The 21469-nt window shown below is 39.1% G+C and overlaps 1 protein-coding gene across 2 annotated transcripts in view; it reads right to left on the bottom strand.

Moving 5' to 3' along the window:
* LOC105335256 (laminin subunit alpha) overlaps positions 1 to 21211 on the bottom strand; it is a 43861-nt gene extending 22650 nt beyond the window's left edge. Inside the window, exons 1-47 of one of the 2 annotated variants that reach the window (XM_066065027.1) lie at positions 20611 to 21211; positions 19331 to 19567; positions 15918 to 16088; positions 15448 to 15661; positions 15101 to 15219; positions 14902 to 14992; positions 14711 to 14807; positions 14408 to 14586; positions 14145 to 14288; positions 13719 to 13856; positions 13116 to 13250; positions 12802 to 12939; positions 12473 to 12649; positions 11470 to 11628; positions 11262 to 11361; positions 11003 to 11159; positions 10625 to 10891; positions 10393 to 10487; positions 10128 to 10296; positions 9640 to 9800; positions 9388 to 9499; positions 9082 to 9164; positions 8807 to 8945; positions 8416 to 8548; positions 8180 to 8325; positions 7604 to 7719; positions 6584 to 6789; positions 6372 to 6502; positions 5679 to 5749; positions 5441 to 5588; positions 5149 to 5289; positions 4901 to 5056; positions 4589 to 4687; positions 4412 to 4495; positions 3979 to 4100; positions 3523 to 3718; positions 3237 to 3350; positions 2970 to 3088; positions 2534 to 2617; positions 2206 to 2417; positions 2012 to 2112; positions 1732 to 1912; positions 1487 to 1624; positions 1081 to 1232; positions 857 to 961; positions 513 to 624; positions 69 to 239 (exon numbers count right to left, since the gene is read on the bottom strand). In XM_066065027.1, coding sequence (XP_065921099.1) covers positions 69 to 239; positions 513 to 624; positions 857 to 961; positions 1081 to 1232; positions 1487 to 1624; positions 1732 to 1912; positions 2012 to 2112; positions 2206 to 2417; positions 2534 to 2617; positions 2970 to 3088; positions 3237 to 3350; positions 3523 to 3718; positions 3979 to 4100; positions 4412 to 4495; positions 4589 to 4687; positions 4901 to 5056; positions 5149 to 5289; positions 5441 to 5588; positions 5679 to 5749; positions 6372 to 6502; positions 6584 to 6789; positions 7604 to 7719; positions 8180 to 8325; positions 8416 to 8548; positions 8807 to 8945; positions 9082 to 9164; positions 9388 to 9499; positions 9640 to 9800; positions 10128 to 10296; positions 10393 to 10487; positions 10625 to 10891; positions 11003 to 11159; positions 11262 to 11361; positions 11470 to 11628; positions 12473 to 12649; positions 12802 to 12939; positions 13116 to 13250; positions 13719 to 13856; positions 14145 to 14288; positions 14408 to 14586; positions 14711 to 14807; positions 14902 to 14992; positions 15101 to 15219; positions 15448 to 15661; positions 15918 to 16088; positions 19331 to 19567; positions 20611 to 20991 — 6901 coding nt within the window. In that variant the 5' untranslated portion in view covers positions 20992 to 21211. The remainder of the gene's footprint in view (positions 1 to 68; positions 240 to 512; positions 625 to 856; positions 962 to 1080; positions 1233 to 1486; positions 1625 to 1731; positions 1913 to 2011; positions 2113 to 2205; positions 2418 to 2533; positions 2618 to 2969; positions 3089 to 3236; positions 3351 to 3522; positions 3719 to 3978; positions 4101 to 4411; positions 4496 to 4588; positions 4688 to 4900; positions 5057 to 5148; positions 5290 to 5440; positions 5589 to 5678; positions 5750 to 6371; positions 6503 to 6583; positions 6790 to 7603; positions 7720 to 8179; positions 8326 to 8415; positions 8549 to 8806; positions 8946 to 9081; positions 9165 to 9387; positions 9500 to 9639; positions 9801 to 10127; positions 10297 to 10392; positions 10488 to 10624; positions 10892 to 11002; positions 11160 to 11261; positions 11362 to 11469; positions 11629 to 12472; positions 12650 to 12801; positions 12940 to 13115; positions 13251 to 13718; positions 13857 to 14144; positions 14289 to 14407; positions 14587 to 14710; positions 14808 to 14901; positions 14993 to 15100; positions 15220 to 15447; positions 15662 to 15917; positions 16089 to 19330; positions 19568 to 20610) is intronic. The other variant, XM_066065026.1, reaches the window with a different exon arrangement.
* Between the last annotated feature and the right edge of the window lie 258 nt (positions 21212 to 21469).

Here is a 21469-nt window from a genome sequence, read left to right as displayed (position 1 = left end):
TTCTTCACCAATCAATGCTCAGTGTACAGATCTCTCCCCCTTTCCCCTGCCCAGGCCTCACCACTTACATTCTTTGGCTAGCGCCTCCTCTGTAGTACACTCCTCAGCATTGCCGCTAAAGTTGGCCGCCTTGATCTGGTCGAGGACCCTTCTCGAGTCCTGAATGGCAGTGTCAATGTTGGCGATCTTGATTCCTTCATAGATCTGCTTCAAGATGTTCTCTGCATACTGCACAACTTCTGAAGGAGGAAAACAGAACACCAGTATCAGAGAGCTCAGGAACTTTTGTTACACTTTAAGATATTTGCAAGTACATTTAGAATCAGCAACTAAGAAAAGTTTGTGTTTAATTCTATTTGTAAAATAAGCAAGCCTGTGATAATAGTGGAAGTGAACCAACAAGGTGTAAGTACAAACATCTGCTGGTATTTACTCCAATTCATCATTCTTACTCGCCTATGGACATGTACATTCTTACTCCCCTACATCTACATGTACTGGTAAATGCTTACCGTCAGCCTCGCGCTTTACTTCCGCCGTCTTGGCCTCAATGTTGTCTGCGGCGGTCAGGAGATCCTTGGACTCATCTGTCAGGAATAGACCCCTAGTCTTCAGCCTGTCCGACTGAAACCGGAGCAAAAATGGCATCACAACCAAAATCAAAATTACCAGACCAAACATCCTAATTCAATGATTTAGTTTGCCTACTTGATGAGATTTTAAGCCTATTTAATGGATCTGGTCCTATCAAATAAGTTGTGAGCATATTTAATATGTAGGTTTTATAACTTTATACATTGAGTTGGTGAATGAAGATAATAAATCTGTAGATTGCTGTAAGAGTTGATGATTCTACCTGAAGCTTGCCGTCATCTGCCAGAGTTTGAACCTCTGAGAGTTCCTTAGATAGTGGTTCCAGGGAGATGTCTTGTGGTCCAGCTAACAGTGCATCCACTTCAGGCTAAATACAAGTACACATCACTATCATAAACAGGCAGTGTAACTGATAGGTACACATCAGAAGTAGCCTAGCAGCAGCAAACAATAGCACAGTGTACCACCACTAAATGGCTGTCTTACCCTGAGGTTGATGGCTGCCTGGTTGATTTCCTCAAGACGGTTGTTGGCGGACATGCCGACGGACACAGACTCCAGGGTGGTGGACAGGTTGGTGGTGCTCCTCTGTAAGGCCTCCACATCATCCAGCAGGATGTGAACACAGCTGTCACAGGCTGGAACAAAAAACAGAGATATATACACATTACAACCAGGAACCAATGACAGTACACAACACATCATCCAGCAGGATGTGAACACAGCTGTCACAGGCTGGAATCAAAACAGAAAAACATCACAACATGGAACCAAGAAATAATGGTCATTTTCGAGTATTCAAAGCTAGGAACCAATAAATATTGGCCACTGATGTTAGAACTCTACTTGAATCATTTTCTTAAGAAAATCCTCCATTATTTCATAAACTGACCTTGACATCCTTTGTTGGGGACCAGGATGTATCTTGGGAGACACCTGTCACAGCGGTCTCCTGTGACCCCTGGAAGACACTGACACCGGCCAGTGACTCTGTCACATGTGATGGCTCCATCCTCCTCACACTCACACACTGTTAATGTACAGTTATAAGTATCAAACAGGTGCAAGTCTCAGTATTCATTTCTCATTCAGTAAAGCATCTTTTGGCATCTGATTACTGATTTCCTAGATGATTACCTTGACAGCCAGCAGCTGTGTAGTTCCAGAATCCCTCAGAACACTGGTCACAGTAATTGCCTTCTGTTCCTGGCATACACATGCACTGACCCGTAACACTGTCACACTGTGTGCTCACTGAAGCGAGACCACAGTTACAATCCCGACATCCAGCACAGCTATCAAATCCATACGTGTCAGGCTGCAGAAAAAATATTGAAAGGATTAGTTCACCACTGGAAATTCAGATGTACATACAATGATTTCTGAAAGACTTCTGGTTTACCATTCATTGACTGACCTTGCATCTGTCACAGTTCAGACCTTCCACATTTGGCTGACATTGGCAGGATCCCAAGTCGCGGTCACATGACACAGAACCACACTGGTCACATGTACAGGCTAAAACCACAACCAAAAATTATGTTACAACATGTAAGAAAAATTCCACCGTCTTCACCTGTTCTTCAGTAAGTCACAGAATGGATGGGGTACCTTGGCAGTTTTTGAGGGTTACTGCGTCTCCATGGTACCAGTCTTCACAATAGGCACATCCGGGTCCCATGGTGTTGTTGAGACACTTAAGACACTCCCCAGTGGACAGGCTGCACGCCTCGGGGTCAGACATATCAATGTTACCCGAACACTGGCATGGGCGACATACTTCTCCTTCTTGAGTTGGGTCTCCATAGTAACCAGGGGCACACCTGAAGGATAGACATCCCTTTAACTAAGCATTTCAAGATCCTCTGCCAGTCATTATAAAATTATGAATTTTCTTGTCTTTAAGATGATAATACACATGTAACTGTTTGCCACTCACTGTTCACATCGTGATCCGGTGTACCCGGGCAGGCAGTCACAGGAGTACACGCTCCCCTCGTACACATTACACCCAGAGGCAAAGCTGTAAACACAGAGTTATAACAGATCAAAGGTCAAACATCAAACTAATCAAAATCAAAGGCAACACCCACAACACTCACAGTTAATAAATAAAACGACAACTTGTTACATTTGTTAGAGACGTATATAAAGCTATCTTGACTTGTGTGTGATGTGAGAGTGACTTGAGTCTGAGTCTATAGAGGCGTTAACTCCTACTGCATCTTTAGAAGAAATTGTTATTGAATAATGATAAAATAGTATGGTCTAAAGAGTAACATAATAAAAACTTGTTACTGAGTTTCTGATACTGACTTGTAACTGAGTCTATTTATAGATACTGACTTGTTACTGAGTCTTTTATAGATACTGACTTGTTACTTTCTATGGGCAATGGACAGCTACAAATCTGACAGACTCCAGTCAAGGCATCGCCATAGTAACCAGGTAAGCATTCCTCGCAGTGTTTTCCCATTGTGTTGTCTCTACAGTTCTACAGAAAGAAATTCATTTGATAAAATAAATCTTCAACAGCAGACCTTTTCAAATGTTTTGTTAAAATGTTAAAAATTCATCATTAAATATCCAGATTCAATTTTTGAATTATCAAAGACCGTTACAACGTTACATAAAGTACTGACCAGACATTCACCAGTCTCAGTATCGCACGAATCAGCATGGCCATTACAGCTACACGGGATACAGACCCCGCGATACGGGCTCTTGGATGACCGATAGTAGCCGGGGGCACAGTCCTGTAAATTGACAACATCACTGAATTTACTGACAGAAAAAAACACAATTCATACTCTCTAGTGTAAAAGTTCATAAACTTGAATGATATGCAATGATTCAACACAGCAGGGATTAATATTGGATCCTGATTCCTATCATATATTTTGTTCCCTTGGAATTTCCGATCTTTACCTGACAGCTGGACCCTATGTATCCCATGGGACACTGACACTGCTCCACACTGATGGCGGTGGGGAGGGGGGCAGGGGTGGTCTGTTCTCCACCACCAAACCAATCCCCAAACCAGGAGCCACCTCCATCGTCCTTGTTCTCTGGGGTCCCTTCACCCTGTCTCTCCACTGCCTGCTCAAGCTCTACATTCATCAGCCTGTAAAGTCAGAAACCTCTCTCAATCTCTCACCACTAAAACTCACTTGTCAGGAGGTACTGTAAACATTTTCTTTTTTGGTATCAAAATCTTTCTGCAACAAATTTGCAGTATCCTCCAATTTTGATTTATTACATTCATTTCTAACATGGCAAAAAATTGGAACCACCCTATAGCCAGATTGGACAAGATTAGATTTGTTTTTTGATTCCAAATTCCTGTCAAGTTGCCCTGAGCCTTTCTAAAAGTGTTTGACTGACCTGACTTCAGTTGTGGGGGAGAAATAGTTGGCCCGTATATGTATGGCTGTGATGTCCACCAATATCATCATGAAGGTCTCCCTCGACACTGGGAGTCCATCCTCCCCACGCACAAAATTGTACTGGAAAAAACCCATCAAGATGACGTTAATTATTAATAATGGGTTAGCATTGTGTACGAATATTTGAAAATAATTTTGATTAAAGCAAATGGCATCTAATTTCTGGTAAAAAAAAAATGAATTTTTATTTAAGGATTTTGTCAGCTTTTGAGGTTGTTTGGAAAATAGACTTGGTTTGAAGAAGAGTAGACTTGTACATGTATTTCTTGTCTGCATGTTTTTGCATAGAATGTACATCATTGAGAGTAAATGACCTCACACAGAGATTCACAAATGTACTTCATTCAGACTAATGTACGTGTATTCCTGACCTCGTTCAGTGTAATCTCCACTGGGTAGGTTGTGGTGGGTTCTGGCTTTGACTGGTATATGTGATGTAAGGTCATATTTCCTCCCTACAAAAAACCAGAAAATCTCCAATAGAACCAAAAGGCCATGCAAACAACTTGTGAATTACTCGCACTGCAATGTTTGGTCTGTTTGTTTACCTGTAGAATGATGTCAGGTCCACTAGGCAGGCTTGTCTCGTTTTCTCTAGGAACAACTGAATACACCTCAAACCTCAGTTTACCTCCATAGGACTTGAGCTGAAATTTTCAAATCTTGAATTAACTGACTGACTCGAAATATGCATTGCTGTTCATGAACTGGAAATAGCAGCATGTTGTTTTTTCCCATCAGACAAACAGTGTTTTAGTGCTGACATAATGAGATCAACTCTGTACAAGTTCTAAATGCATTAAATGCTACAAGGTGAGAAGAACAGGATACAGCGAATGCCCCAAGTCCAGCTGTCTCACCTGATCCCCGAGGTAGGAGGCCGAGGCGATCCAGTACATGGCCTGGTCCGGGTCTACGATCTTGGTGTCTGACTCCAGGACAGCTATGATGGTCTCCGACTCTCTCAGGGAGCCCTCCACTGTGTTGGTGACAGCCCACCCTAGCATGTTCTTGTGCTGAGGAAAAATAATGAAAACTCTGATCATCCTGAAACAAATAACAGTGCACGCAGCACACAAGGATGATGAGGATTTGCTGTACAACTTACCGTTCCCCAGACCAAAGTGGAACTGTCACACCTGGCTGTGGTCCCAAAACAAAAACATTTGGTGCAGCCCTTTGGGTTCCTGGGGTCAAGGTTAAAACTGCCTGGTTCACACACATCACAGTCAGGGGCAGCTACATTCTCCTATAAACAGGTGAAAACCACAAGTGACCAATTAGATAATGGTGATTTAAATATTTTTCCTCTGTTTAAGTGACACTTTCCTTCATTCACACACACACACTTTCTATGAACATGACTTAGTTTGCACACAGATATTCTATACATGACTTACTTTACACAAACAGGCTCCGCTGCTTGCGTCACAGATCTCTTCCTGTGTACCCTGGCTGTCACAGTTACTGCACGGAGAACAGTACGGGAAGGAGTAGAAGCCGGCCAGACAGTAGTCACACTTACGGCCCCCAACATTGTCCTTACACCTACAACACAACAGGTCTCTAACTCTTATCTAGCACTCTCAGTGATACCTACAGAGGTGACATTGTCCTGTTTATAATGCTGTAACTTACGTGCACTGTCCAGTGGTCTGGTCACAGTTCATGTCCCGGTTCAGAACACCCTCAGCATTACATTTACAGTCCTGTAAAACAGAACACCCTCATAATAACATTAACAATCCTGTAAAACAGAACACCCTCAGCATTTCATTTACAGTCCTGTAAAAAAAGAACACCCTCAGCATTACATTTACAGTCCTGTAAAACTGAACACCCTCAGCATTACATTTACAGATCTGTAAAGGGAAAAGAACACCCTCAGCATTACATTTACATTCCTGTAAAGCAGAACACCCTCAGCATTACATTTACAGTCCTGTAAAAAGGAACACTCTCAGCATTACATTTACAGTCTTGTAAAAAGGAACACCATCAGCATTACATTTACAGTCCTGTAAAAAGGAACACTCTCAGCATTACATTTACAGTCCTGTAAAACAAACAGTCTGTGGTAAAAATCCTGTGGTCTCTCTACTAGTAAAATTCTGTGAAACAAATTGGGGTTAGAATAGAAATATTCCTTCTCCTGCAAACAAAATAGGACACCTTTTTAAACTTTCTAGCAAAAGAAACAGAGACAACATTATCTTATTTCAAAAATTTCTCTGACAATGTGATCATATCATTCTGTTACTTATATCATTATGATATTCATCACACTCCACACATTGATATCATAGAATGAGAGAAGAAGGATTGACTTACAGTACAGCCCACTAGAGGATCAAAGCCATAGGTAGCGGGCACACAGGTGTTACATCGCTCTCCTGTCACCCGCGGGGGGCACATGCATTCACCGGAAAAGGGACTGCACATTCCATAGGGACAGTTGCAAGCTGAAATAAGAACTTCATGTAGATTTCATGTATGATAAAACACACACATGTCATTAACATCAAAATGTCAGAGCTACTTACGTTTACAGCGTGGGAATCCATAGTATCCCTCTCGACACTGAGTACATTTCTGACCAATCACGTTGTCTCGACACTGACACTGCCCTCCAAAGTTGGAGCACTCAAAGCTGAGCGAGCCATCCGTGTCGCAGCCACAGGCTAGGCCACCATTGTTGAAGTCCGTGGTCAGTGTGTACACGCCTGACTGACAGAACTCCGTGTCATTCCTTAAACAACACAAAAAACTCTCACAGCCCATGTAATGATTCAATCAACAGCCCATGTAATGATTCAATCAACAGCTCATGTAATGATTCAATTTACATATGAAAACCTTGTGATATCCCTTGATTAAATTCCTATACCAAAAAATTTTAAATTTAACCCTTACACTTGTTATCAATTTCCATCTGATAAAAATGTCTTAAATACATGTAGTATCCCTGAAATGTACCAGTACAAAGACATACATGTAGGTATGATCGAAGTGCTTTTATAGTAATACTATAACTAAAAATAAACATTTTCTTTCTGTATAACAATTACAAAGTTTACCAGATTTATAAAAACACTTAAGAAATGAACTCAATGTCTACCCAAGTTATACTCGTATAACCTGGGTTGGGGCAATTTACGCTTTATAATCCGCGAAGCGGATTATAAAAAAGCGTAAATTGCTCCAACCCAGGTTATACGAGTATAATATGGGTAGACATTGAGTTCATTCCTTATAATTTAATTTTCTGGAATTTGCTGTACAAATTGAGTCCGTTTTTCTTTTAAAAATGATATAAATCTGTTCAAAATTCAAACGTAACGTCAAGTGAATTAGTACGTCGGTGCATTGTGACGTGTCTTGTGACGTGCAAACCAGGTTATACAAATTTAACTAAATTTTTCTATCCAATCAAATGCCGCGTTACAACCATAATTAAATTATTTTAATATACATTAATTGAGTCTACAACATTCAATTTCCCTTTGTAAAATAATAATGATCACTGGCTGTCTCACAACTTTGAAAATAGCCTCAGTACTCACACAAGAACAAATCCTGGCCCCACACACCACTTCAAGAAGTGAGCCGAGTTGTCAATAGGTTGTGGGTTCAAATCAGACTGGGAAAACTGCTTGACTGGTATCATCATCAGATAATCCTGAAGTCAGAAACATTCAAATATTTACCTCAATTATCTTGAGTTCATATATGATACACGGGTCTATACTCTTGTATATTATATATATTCTTGTATAATAGAGGGTCTAAATTCAAGTAAATGCACTACATGTATTATAAATAAAAAGGGCCTGTAAGGTCAACTTTAAAAAAAGTTTGTTTGGAATTGCCGCCTGGAGGTTTATAGACCCAGAAGGGAGGGAGGGAAGTTTAACCAATTAATAATTGGTAAAAAAATAAAAATATCCAGGGCATTTCAATGAAGCGGGAGGCAATTCCAAAGAAACAATTTTATTTTGGCCCAATCATTCAATGTTTTACAAAAATCATACTTCTAAATGATCTTATATTCATAAATGTTTTACGGCAAAGAATCATTTCTTAAGTGGCTAGGGATCCTGAAAAATTATATTTTTGTGACAAATATTCGTGAGACTGACCAACAGCATGTTTCGTCCCATGGTGTTGTTGAACCTGATCGTAAAGTTGCCGGGCTGTAGAGAAATCACGTTTCTGACTGTCCCATCAAACACAATCTGACTCCGGCAGCCGTAGACACTTGGGCAAAAACGAGGCTTAAAGGTCCCTACAATAACAAGTCATTGTTATAAAAAAAAATATGTATTTCATTCAATAAATGCAACTCATAAATAAGTAATCTAAAAGCTATTTTTACCTGTGATTGGGGGGAATCCCTCAGTAAACAAGGTGACGGGAAGGTCAGCGCCGGCGGTCGAGGGCATGTAGAAGTGGACCAGGACCACATACTGACCGGGCGTGCGGATGTTTCCTGTCAGTTCCACCACTCTCTGGGGACATTAGGACAAAAATACAGATATACATTACCAAACAATGGGTCAAAAATACATATGAATGAGTACAATACAGGAAAAAAAATACAGGAAATGCATGAAACAAAATACATGACAAAGGAGGATGAACAAAAATGTATATGTTAAGTTCAGTTTAGTTACAGCACCTGATAGTTGCCTAAATTACAGTGTACATGTTCTTTCATCATGATCATCTTTTATATAGATGTATTTAAAATCATATAATATACATACATTAATGTTGTTCAGTTCAATAAGTCCTTGCTCAGTGATGTGACTTGGCACCACGGTGGCAATCAGGTTTGAGTTTGGTGGATCCTCAAAGTCAATTCTCAGACCGCTGGATGGAATGGTGTATCCCGACACAACACATCTGAAAGCAAGAGCAAACACAGAGAGATCAAGCACAAGTAATGCACACTGTTTCCCTAGATTCCAATACAGTTTGTTTCCTTAGATTCTATAGGGCATGTATATGTCATTTCCAGTGATTTGCATGTAATACTTACATTCCATTGATGCGGATACAGATGATGCTTGGTCGGATGAATCCAAGGGACCACTCATCATATGGGATAGCAACCACTGACCCCTGTAAGCAGACAGAAAAATATATAAAGGGGAAGAATACGGCAGCGATTTGTAGAAAACAACTATACTTACAATGTACAGGCAGTTTAATTGGAAATACAGACATAAAACAGTGGAAAAAAACTTGGGAAACACAGTCAGACAGACATTATAAATATATAGTGTAACAAAACAGATGCACAGATGCTCTTTTTCTGTTTTGTTTACAAAGGTGTAACACTTACGATGGCCACGTCCACATCCTGGTCGCCTGTAACACGTATATTGATGGTGTCGTTAATGGTGATCACGGAGGGCATGTCGTCAATGTTCTTCATCACTTGTCTACACAGCACGCTGTTAATGGATCGGACGAAAACAGATACAGCAGTGTAAATATATATAAACATACATTTATATAATTAAAGAACAATTCCATTATTTCAATTATTTTGCTTTTTGAATGGTTTCAAATGAGATGTAAACGCTTGGATTACCTGTATTTACAGCTGTACAGGAGAACAGTGCCGAGGGTCGTCTGTCCGTCCACATCGGCCTCGACGTCTAGTTCCTGGGATCTGTTGGACAGGGCGAAATAGTTGAACACCAGCACGTAATCTCCAGGCCGGGGAACTCGCAGGTTTAGGTTCAACTCCCGCTGATATCACAAAGATGAACATATCAATTAAACTTATCACAAATATGTGCATATTAATTAAACTGTCATCAAAAGCAGCAGCCATTGTTATACTGTGTTGAATGCATTGGTTGCTGTTCATTGTGATGAACTTTGTAACAATTACCGTAAACCTTGTATTTCATGTATATGTCTTCTTTTTTTGCAAATGTTTAATTGAGGAAATGAACAATTGTTTTCATGACAATATCCATATTCAGCCGAGGTTGCTATATCCCAAATGTACATATATGACTCCAGATATACGTGTACGTGTTGCCAATAACATATTGAGAAAATGATATTTACCTGGCTATTGTCCAGCTGGGCCAGAGTGGGGATTCCCAGCTCATCCAGAATGATTTGATTGGGGAACACCTGGGTCGGGATCTGGCTTCCGTTACGGTCTATAACGAATCCTGATCCTCCAATGACAGTGGGGAATGTCTCCAGGTCGGGATACCCATACGATACACACCTGTAATACATTCATGGACCAGCTGATCATTTACCACTCATAAACTGTAGTAAAATCCGATTCAAAGGAAATCTGAGCTGGTGTAACACTACTTACGGCCCTTGATCTCCAGGGATTTTACATGGACGAGTAACTTTCTCTTGCAAAACTGTGGCCTCATAGTAAGCATCTGGTACTAGTACCATGTAGTCCTGTTCAACAACAAAAAAAAGAATTAAGAAATACATGTATTTATTGCTGAATTGAGGTCCAATATAGAGAAAAGCTTTTACAGTAAGATCAACAAAATCATTGCATAAATTTCCAAACAATTTACAAAGATCCTCACCAGAAGTAGGATATCGGGGGAGCTGATGGAGACAGTCCAGCGACCTGGATTCAGGACAAATTCATAGTCCCTCCCACTGCCCACGGTTACAAACATTGGCTCCGTGGTCACCTGAAAGAAGACCTCACTGCTCTGGGTGACATCTGTCGGATTGTGTGGTTTAAGCTTCACCTGTCCTCGCAGAATGTTGTTATTTACGTTGACGTAACGGTAAATCAAGCGGTACAAACTGGGCTTCTTGATCTCAATGTCCATCTCAACCTCAGGCTGAAATCAAAATAACTTAAAGAATAAAAAGTTGCCAAGGTTGATAAATTTAATTTTATATGAACGATAATGAACCACATGTAAATAACATGAGCTCTTAGTGGCTAGTACCTGTATAGCTGTCAAAATGGCATAACCTCTCCAGGAGAAATTGGGAAAAAATGTCTCATCAAAGCCGTATCTTATTCTGGATCCTTCCGGAGTGTGCCCATCTTCTATCTCATACTTGAACTGCTGCAGGGTAGGGTAAAAGTGATTCCTCTCAGGTCTGAAAATATGAAATAACAATCAACACAAAGTTAATACCTTGTATTCAGTGTCACTCAAATACATACTGGTTGTAATTACTGAGTCCCTGAGTAGTACTCACACATCACACCGCCTGCCACCCACTCGCGGCTTACAGGGGCACTGTCCCGTTCTCTGCTCACACCTTAGATTGATGGATCCACCACTGTCACAATCACACTCTAAAGATAGCAAATAGATTGTCCTTTATTTCTGCTCAACCAATGCTACCATGATAAGTCACAGTCTACTGGCAATAACTACTAACTGCTTTATTATGAAGTACATACCTGTACATCCAAATGGATTGGCCTCAGACAGACCATAGAATCCACTGGCACAGGTGTCACAGCGCCGCCCGACCACGTCCAGTTTACAGGTACACTGACCTGACGATGCGTGACACATGTTGAGTCCCGCCACAGTACCAGGGGCATAGCAGGAGCACTCTGATAGGGAAATAACTCATTCATCACAGCTCAAAAACACAAAAGATTACTGAATGTTCATAGAATATTAATAAAACCTTCCATGATTGGATCTGTTAAATGTAAAGAACTGGGTACAATTTCAGACATATTTTGCCCTGTTTTAGAGAGAATTTTAAAATATCACAAAAAATTGAAATGTAACGTTTATTTACACAAAAATACCCATGAATTAAGAATCTATAAATAGTTAAGTGATTTAGACTTTCAAAAGGTTAATTGTGAGGTCATAAACAGTGCATTTTCCCATAATTTTCATAAAACAGGGCAGAAAACACAAGTTCAGTAGTGGTTTTTTAATAGAAAAATATGTACTGATACAATGTTAATAATTAGACATTTAATTTAAGAGAGCTTGATGGTTGGGGCCATTTTTAGACTAAACTGATCTCAATAAGTAAAGCTCTTCATAAATATTTCGTAAAATACTTAATTCCAAAGCTAATATATGTTGAATTTTACTTTACAAAATAAAATTTTACAGCTTAAAACATCATTTCTGTCCTAGTTGTGACGTCACAGCCTGTGTAGACAAAAAAGCGCGCGTTTCAGTAAACCGTTCAGGTAAGAATTCAGGTTTTATCGGAATATTTTCGCTTATACTCAACCGATTTTGATGAAATTTTCGAAAGATGCTCAGTTTGATTAGATCTTTTTATTGTAGTAAAAATCGTTTGGCATTGCATATAGGCAGATCTGATGGTTAATCTGATGATACCCAGCCTCCTTAGGGCAAGTTAACGTTTTCATGAATTTGAGACTCATATTCCAACAGAGATAGATAGGGTAGTGGACGAGGACCTACCTTCACAGCCCAGTGGGTTGTTTCTGTCCAAATTGAAGTAGCCGGGCATACACTGATCACATATCCTTCCCATCACACGCTCCTTACACTCACACAGTTGACCTTTGATGACCTCACCACACCCTCCCAGGGGGTACCCCGGGATCTCCTTGGCTCCAGCAGGGTTACAGTTACATTCTACAAATCAAAATCAATCAATACTGAGTCAATAAATTTACAGTTATAAGACAGCTTCACAATGAGCAAAAAACAGATTTTAAAGAATTTGTTGACACTTGAATCAATTTAATTTGATTTGATCATATGAATCCACAGTTAACACAGGATACCTTCACACATGGGGTAGTTGTAGAATCCCTCCTTACACTTGCTACAGCTCAGACCGTCGAAGGTCAGGCGACACTCACACTGTCCACTCAACTGTTCACAGGTCTCTCCGTACGATCCGTACCGGTCACAGTTACAGGCTGAAACACAATAAGGACACGCGATGCACCAATTTAATCACACAACCAAAGATGCTTAATGTTATACATGTAATTCAATCAAACATCCCTGAGACACATGATGTACAATTTACTCTCTAACTGCATTAGTGCATTATTCTTGCATCAGGTGCTGTATTCGCTGGTTTCGTACTTACAAGCACAGTCTGGGTAGCGGTAGAAGCCTGGATGACACCTGCCACAGGTACGCCCTCCAAAGTTTGGTTTACATGGACACTGACCATCCTCACGACACACCTTCTCAATGGAGCCCGGCTCAGCACATTGACACTCTGCAGTTGACAAAATGTCATAATAATATATATAAACTTACTATAGACAAAATATTATAATAGTTTCTAAACTCACTATAGACAAAATGTTGCATAGATAAACTCACTGTAAACAAAAAGTTGTTTACCGGTATATAAACTCACTATATATAACATAGACAAGTGCATATACCAGTAAATAAACTTATTATTTCTAACACAGACAATAGAGTACTTGTATAAATAAAATTTTAAAAATAAAATTTTAGATGTTTCCATTAACCTGCTGGACACACAAATACTAATATATGATTATAATGACTACCAGTTTATTTACCCACGCTCAACATAATCTTTAATTCCAATATTCTTTAGATGCACTGTAGTATACTTTGTAATCAAATGGTCAAAACCTTAATCAACACAGTTCCAAAAGTTTGAGTTTTAGTCAACTTTTTCCCAGATCATTGATGTAAGATTGAGACTGACCTTGACACGTGGGGTAGTTATAGTGACCAGGTGCACAGCGGTCACAGCGAGGGAACATGAAGTTCTCCTTACACAGACACTGGCCTGTTGTCTTGTTACAGATCTCCGACGACGTTCCCGACGAGTCACAGTCACACACTGGAACACACACAATGTATTTACATTGATACTACAGTTTATACTGATTATTCTGTTAGTCATTTCAAGTTATCACTTAACATTGCTCTCCAACTACAGTTTATGTGCCTTGTATGAAAGTTTGATAGCTATATTAAATAAATCAAATTCATATTTCATCTTTTAATTTGCAATAACTGATATAGGTGTTCAATATCTCTACATAACTACATGTATTTAAAAAGATATTCTGTCAAAAATCTTTAGATTTATTTCAAAAATACTTTGTTGATGATGTCATTGACTCACAGGTGCATGCTGGGTAATTGTAATAGCCATGGGCACACTGGTTGCACTCCTTGCCGGCAAAGTTAAGTTGGCACGGACACTGCCCAGTCTCCACATCACAGTTGTTGTCTGCGGATCCTCCAGTGGATGTCTCACAGGCACACGCTGAAATTGACCACAAAAGTAGGTCATTAACACCAAATTTCACAAATCAAGATCGTACATTTCTTCCACCAGGAGAAAAATGCTATACACCCTGCAAATCTCTTAGACAATAGACTTACGAGTGCATTCTGGGAAGTTGTAGTATCCTGAGGCACACATGTCACAGCGGTTACCCACAAAGTTCTCCTTACAGGGGCAGGGCTGGCCCCCCTCTAGTGAACAGATCTCTCCATCTGTACCGTTCATGTGACACTGGCAGGGAACACAGGTGGGGTAACCTTCGTATCCCGGGGCGCAACTACAAAGGAAGGAACATCACAACAGTTACTTTATCTGTTTACTGAAACAAGGCACACAATACTGTTTCCTGGGAACATGTTCTGTGTACCCAAACATCGAGGTTTTAATGATGAGTTACTTACCTGTCACAATAGAGGCCTGTGTATTCCTTGCGACACAAACATCGTCCCGACCCTTCCTCACACTCCCCTGTAGAAACGTTCAGGTCACAGTCACAGGCTGAAAGGTCAAAGGTCATACATAGAGGTCATTCAGTCACAGTTAATTACCCAGCATTCTACAGATAGTGCATTAAATGAACACCTCCACTTACGTCTACATGCGTTTGTGTCGTTCTTCAGGACTCCGTAGGGTCTGTAGTAACCAGCCGCACACTTATCACAGTTAATACCGTACGTATTGTGCTGAAATCATCAATTCATCATTTAATTGAATTAAAAAGTACAGCATATTGCATTTTGGCATATCTTTAATGCTTTTTTTGAGTGACAGTAGTCAGCAGTCTGGCTCACCTGACAGTTTTGACAGACTCCGCCTCCCTGGTAATTTCCGTACATATCCACGCTGAGTCCAAGCCGATCCACTTCCTCGTCGTAGAGACACTTGGTGGCATGGCCGTAACATTCACAGGCTGTACAACAAAAATACAAATTGTCACTATATCGTATGTGTACTATAGATATCAGTATAAAATATCTACAATTGATAGCATACAGGCTATCTAGTATACTTAATTAATATTAAACCATAGAGATTGGATCTAAGCTTGGATTTTAAAACTAATAATCTCCGATTTGTTAACACGTAATAAGAAATGAATAACTAGGTTAACAACAATGAAGTATTAAACATAACTTACGTTCACACATGAAGATTTTGTCTGCCCTTGCCTGCTTCCATTTCTTCTGGACAAATCCTGGACAGCAAGTCTCGCATTGGCTGCCGCATGTGTTATGTTTACATGAGCAGACCAGGAGGTTAGGGTTATTGGAGTCGCTTCTGTCGCACGTGTTGGCGTGGCCATTACACACGCATCGGCCTCCAATGGAAATATCCTTAATACTGTAGAAGTACTAGAAAGACAAAATGATAAAATATGAATCCAAATTATTTTCCATCCTTTTACTTTTATTCTTCTTTGATGATTAATAATTGTTTGTACTTGAGATTGCACAATACATGTATACTGCTCTTTGTATATCACAGAACTCTCAAACCAAGTATCATTATATGCATGTTGACTCAAACCAAACTTAATTATCTACCGAGTCTTTTTGGTAACTGTGAGTATAAAACAATGTTGGTCAGACTACACAGAAGCATCCCTACCCTGCGGGTGACAGTTGGGTCCTGTCGGGCGACTGCCATCAGGTGACCCAGTAACGTCTTGGTTCGGAGCAGCTTGAGTCGGACATTGGTGGCTTTGGTCCACTGCTGGAGCTTGCTGGCATATGTAAAGTTCTGAGCACTTGGGCGATTGTTGACCAGGGAAACCACAATCTACCGACCAAAACAATGCATGTAGAAAGAAATCTTACAAAATGATTACAGTCATTCAGTATTATGTTTTGATGTAGAGAGAATTTCTTCTTAAAAGAGACACAGCTTTATTCAAACATTTGAGCTTTTTCTAAGAAAACAAAAAGTTTAGAAATCTTAAAGATTTGTTTATAGAAATTCTAAAACATTCAATCCAATGAGTGCAAGCACTAAACAACTGAACCAGAAAGCGCACAGTTTATGACATCTTCTGTTTAAGGATAAGCTGATTGTCTCCCTTGTTAGAAATTAAACTCCAATACTGGGAGAATGAGCATGCAAAGCTCAAATATCCCATGCTTGCAAACTGCTTGACAATCCAACACATACTAAATGACAATGATTGCTTGAATTACAAGTAGGAACTATTTTAAAGTAACATAACTCTTAGAAATAAATGTTGAATCAGAATTTTAGCAAACATGCATATCTATATACATCAGATCCTTATTCACTTTAAGTTTCGTAAAAATTCTGTTGAGAGTTTATAGTACAGTTTGTCTTACAGGAACAGAACTGACAGACATTAAATTTCTAAGTTCAAAATTGGCATAACTCCAACTAAATTACGGATATCTCTTATTCTCTTTTATAACTACAAAAAGTCATGCAAAATGTTTAAAATAAACTGTTTCAGTGATACATGTGTATATTAAAGTTTTGCAAAACTTGGGGGTTCAAAATGGCATAGATCCCCCAAAAAATCAAATTAGAATTTTCTGTACGGTTAAAAATACTCCAAGTTTTAGTTATTTTATCATATATAATGGTAAAAATCTAAAATCACTCAAAAGCAATATCCAATATTTGATAATTCTACATCAATTGAATTGTGTGTAAAAAAAAAAAAAAATAGGAGCAAATGCAAGCAAATCTTCAATACTCTGTATACTGATATCATATAACAAAATCAAATCCAAAGGATACAGTGTTAGAGTAGATCCAGTGTTCTGTGATGTCACACTTTTTTGTAAAACTTTGAATTCTTTAAAAATTGTGCAAGATAGTATTATTTATTTTATGTGAATATAATTACATGGATGTAATTAGAGTTATTGATAGGTTCAAGATATTTTCGCACTTAATTTTATACTAAATTTCCAAATTTTCATATATTTTATCTATGCAAAGGAGAAATAACTCGTTTTCTGACTTTTCTCTCAGTTGTATGTCTAAATGCTTTAGTTTTTCTTATTCCAACAATCAATTTTCAAATATTTTTGTAATTTTAGTTTCCTGATAAAGTTGACATTAAAATTAAACAAGAAAAACAAATTTCTGCCTACAAGATTTTACTTTAAACAAAAAAAAAAAACATTTTTCTAATGCTAAAATATGCTTTAGTTTATGTTTATCTGGCAGCTCAAAAAGTGCGATGACATGTATATTTTTTCTAACAATTGATGACATTTAAGTCTATTAAGTCGAAATCAGTTCGGTTTTTCAACTTTCCTCAGAGAATTTTACGAGTATGGAGCTACCTTAACAGCTGATTAATAGTTCTCCACAATGGAACCTGTGAAAATAAGTGCTATGTTGTTTGGCACTGTCGAGAATTGTCTATATTCAACAAGAACACCATTCTATCTAAGGAGTTGTAAATTATTAATAGTATTTGATCTTCATTTGTCTAACTTTATATATAGGGGAAATTGGCAAAACTAGTGTGAGAGGGATTGAATAGTTATTCATCAAATAGAATCAAAATAAATGCTTTTTTTTTTACATTGATTTACTTGAAAATCTCTCTCTCTCTCTCTCTCTCTCTCTCTCTCTCTCTCTCTCTCTCTCTCTCTGCATATTATAGCTGATCCTCTGAGATTTTCTTATCTTGCTTATCACCAAACTTTTAGGCACTAAGAGAGATGTTGATCTCTGGTACTGCAGCCATGATGATAAGAGGATTACCTAGGGGTAATGTGGCAACACTTACACAGACTCACACACACTCCCATACCAAAGCACAATCAGAAATAAAAACCCCTGTATAATACAGTATATAAAGTTTTCTAAGACATTGAAAGAATGTGTCCTTGAAAACAATGTTACCAGTGAAGGACAAAGGGAAATAAGAAACCCAAGTTTAATGGTAATTTCATGGTTCTTTTAACATTTTCTTATAAAATCATAACAACCTTATTCTACAGCATTAATTTTAAATCCCCCTTATCAATAGGACAGACTCTCAGTGGATTCGGGCTATGCTGTGGAGATCAGGCACTTCCAGCTTATCAGCCAATCAGAGTAAGCTGCTGATAGACACCGCCACACTTACATGAAAAGCAGGCCTTACCATAATCAGGGCTAAAAGATTTCATTTATCAATTGCTACTTTGTTCTCAATGAAATTTAAGCTTTAATGTCAAATTCCTCGGAGGTGTTGAGGAAAGTATTTAAATCATGCCAGCAATGCATTGTTAAGGAGGTGATATTTAAAGTGTTGACGGCTGATACATGTATTTAGATATGCACCCGTCAATGATTCGATGACAAGTAGTGCACATCTCTAGGCTGACGTCTGTGAGAGCTGGGTCAGCGAGTGGTCTGCTATCACTGACACAGTGGACTGGCCGTGTTTGTACCCTGGCTGCACTCAGTGCACTGACCCATGGCCACAGTTAGTGGACAGTCTCTCTGTGTCATTGCTGACAAAGCAGACTGCAGACTCTGTCAGTACGTCGTGACATTCCCTGGGTTTCACGGACTTACAGGAGTCTTAAGTAACACATGCACCCACTGACCAGGCTGCAGTGCTTTAATCTTACTGACTAACACACACACTCTCACATATATACACAGGGAGGCATTGTGTGAGCTAACAAGATGTTCAAGTAGTGGCTGGAATGTTTCACATCACTGAATCAGATACAGCTGTTTCATATTATAAACTGGGGCATTTCTTATCATGAAACTCAATGCTCTTTTCACAAAGAAAATAATTTCTCACTTAATCACCCACTTTTGCACATGGGACAAATAGTTACATTCACAACTGAAACAATAGGCTTACATATCAAGTTATTCATACAATTGTTATTCGTTTAGTAAAATAAAAGTGGCCTGAGAAAGGGAAAATAATTTTTTATTGTAGCAAGAAATTTTATAGCAATTTCATATTACAAAAAAAGGAGTCTTTAATTTAGCTACAGAGGCCACGTGTAATAAATTATTTTGGTTTTTTTTTATTTAAAAAAAAAACTCACCTCTCCATTTTCAAGAGGCACAATTTTAGAGAACTCGGTAGAACATATGACTGCATCATCAGCGTATATATCCCGGTCAGCTTGTACCCCAAAGAACTTCATACAGTCACTTGGGGTGTCCGCAAAGTACTGCCATGGCTTCCATGACAGACCGAAGTCTGTAGATCTCTCCAAGGCCCACACCCCAGGGCGGGGCGTGTTTGCCATTTTGATGAAGACATATGCAACATGGAATTCCTAATAACAAAAATGTAAAGAGAATACATATATATGGGTTATGTATGGTTTTTTAATTTAGTGTGGATGGATGGGGTCTTTCATGCTTTCAATGGATATTTTTTCTTTTTTTTTAGTGCTGATTTTTTATTTCTAAGATTTCCAAATATCTTCATATTAAATTTCACAGCAGACAAATAATTTAATGAATATCTATCAGGCCTGATTTCTAAAGTTCTTGATCTAAAACAGTGACAATACTTGTTTAAAATATTTACTTGTTGAACAAAATTGGGTTTCTTTGTATATTCATGTACATTGGAAATCATAAAGGATTCAGTATAGACTAAAATAACTCAAAAGTAATAAGTTGTAATATTAATATAAAAATATGACATCAGGAGGCCCTTGTGAATAATAACATTTCTCTTGCCACCATGTTAATGTAATTTTAAGATCCTCTATAAAATTCCTTTGGGCTGGACAAAGGGCTTCCAAATAAAAATCCCTTTAAACATACTGTGACATTTCTCAAAAGTTAAACAAACAGACACTTGAGGCCTGAGAGGTATAATTTTATTGATAAACAAGGACTGTTATGTAAGATTGTATTTATATTTCCTCCACTGAATGGGATCAAGATCACAGTAAAGAATAACAAATCATAACCCTATTATTTATTGCCGAGGTGGCCCATAATTAGATTGACTCAGTAGGTCCTGCCAGCTGACTTTTATGATTGAGAGCTGTTCATTTCACACCTAGAGTCAAGATGAAGCCAGGTAAACCTTGCAGACAATGGACAGCAATGAGGGGTTCCAAGCCTCAAGTGTACACTTATTGTGGTAGGTATTAGACATTCAGCTTGTGTATACACCCTGATCCTAATTGCTGATAACACAGCTTCTGCCAAAATCTCTTATCAGCAGCTGTCATGGTAACGGATTTAGAAAATGCGGCCAACTCGCTGCTGAGTCTGACACCTATTACAGTTTAACGCTTACCATGCATACATACATATACATGTAAACTAAGTAATTTTAGAGTACAGAATTACACATTACCTGTCCTAGATCAATGGTTAGGTTGACCTGGTTGTAGGCCATCCCCCGGGACAGGGGCGGACTCTGCCACCAGCGCTCCGTGCCATCTATAGCATACTGGGGAGGGTGCCGCTTCTCGGGGAGGCTGGGTTCGCACACATCACAGTACTGTCCTTGGATGATTTCGCGCTCTGGGTCGGCAAATCCATTCTCTGAACTAGCCCCTGTCAGTCGACAGTAGAGCTCGGGCCCCACAACGTCCACCCCGCACGTGGAACTTGCATAGATCTGCCTCTGCTGAGCCAGGTTAAAATACGGTGGCGATAAAACTTCTCCATTTGAAAATTTGAGGTAAAATAGTAATGTTGGCACTATGAGGACGTACGCTCTCCTCGTCGCCATTTTTCGCAAACTAATCAGTTTCACAGACTGGGCGAACACTTATCTCTCAGACTGGGGTATCCCACTCTATTAATAGGTAGTGCCAAAATCGCTCCCCCAGTCACGCGGAACGACGTAAGTGGAACATTCCATTCGAGAGTGCAGATGCGGGATACAGCTTAAAGTGGTACATATTCACTGTCCCCGGGTTGAGTTGTGTGGAGACGGCAGGTAAGCTGTGTGCGACCGTCTGAGATAATGTCTTAAAAAAACAAATCTTACACTGACAAAAGACTCGGGAAATAAATGATATCCCTGTATTATTTTTTAGCGGGTCGCTATGAGAACGCTGAGACATATTTTTCTCGCATTATCACCGGTGTGAGATCGGTTTGTCCGGTGTGAGACAGCAGTGTGAGATTTTTCTGTCTTACACTGTGTATAACTACGCTGTTTTAAAACGTAAACAAACGTTGTCTGCTGTAGGGAAATGCAAAAT

Source organism: Magallana gigas, chromosome 7 (assembly GCF_963853765.1).
Source record: "Magallana gigas chromosome 7, xbMagGiga1.1, whole genome shotgun sequence".
Classification (NCBI taxonomy): Eukaryota; Metazoa; Mollusca; class Bivalvia; order Ostreida; family Ostreidae; genus Magallana; species Magallana gigas.
Note: the sequence above shows the minus strand (reverse complement) of the source record. Positions and strands in the feature narration are given on the sequence as shown.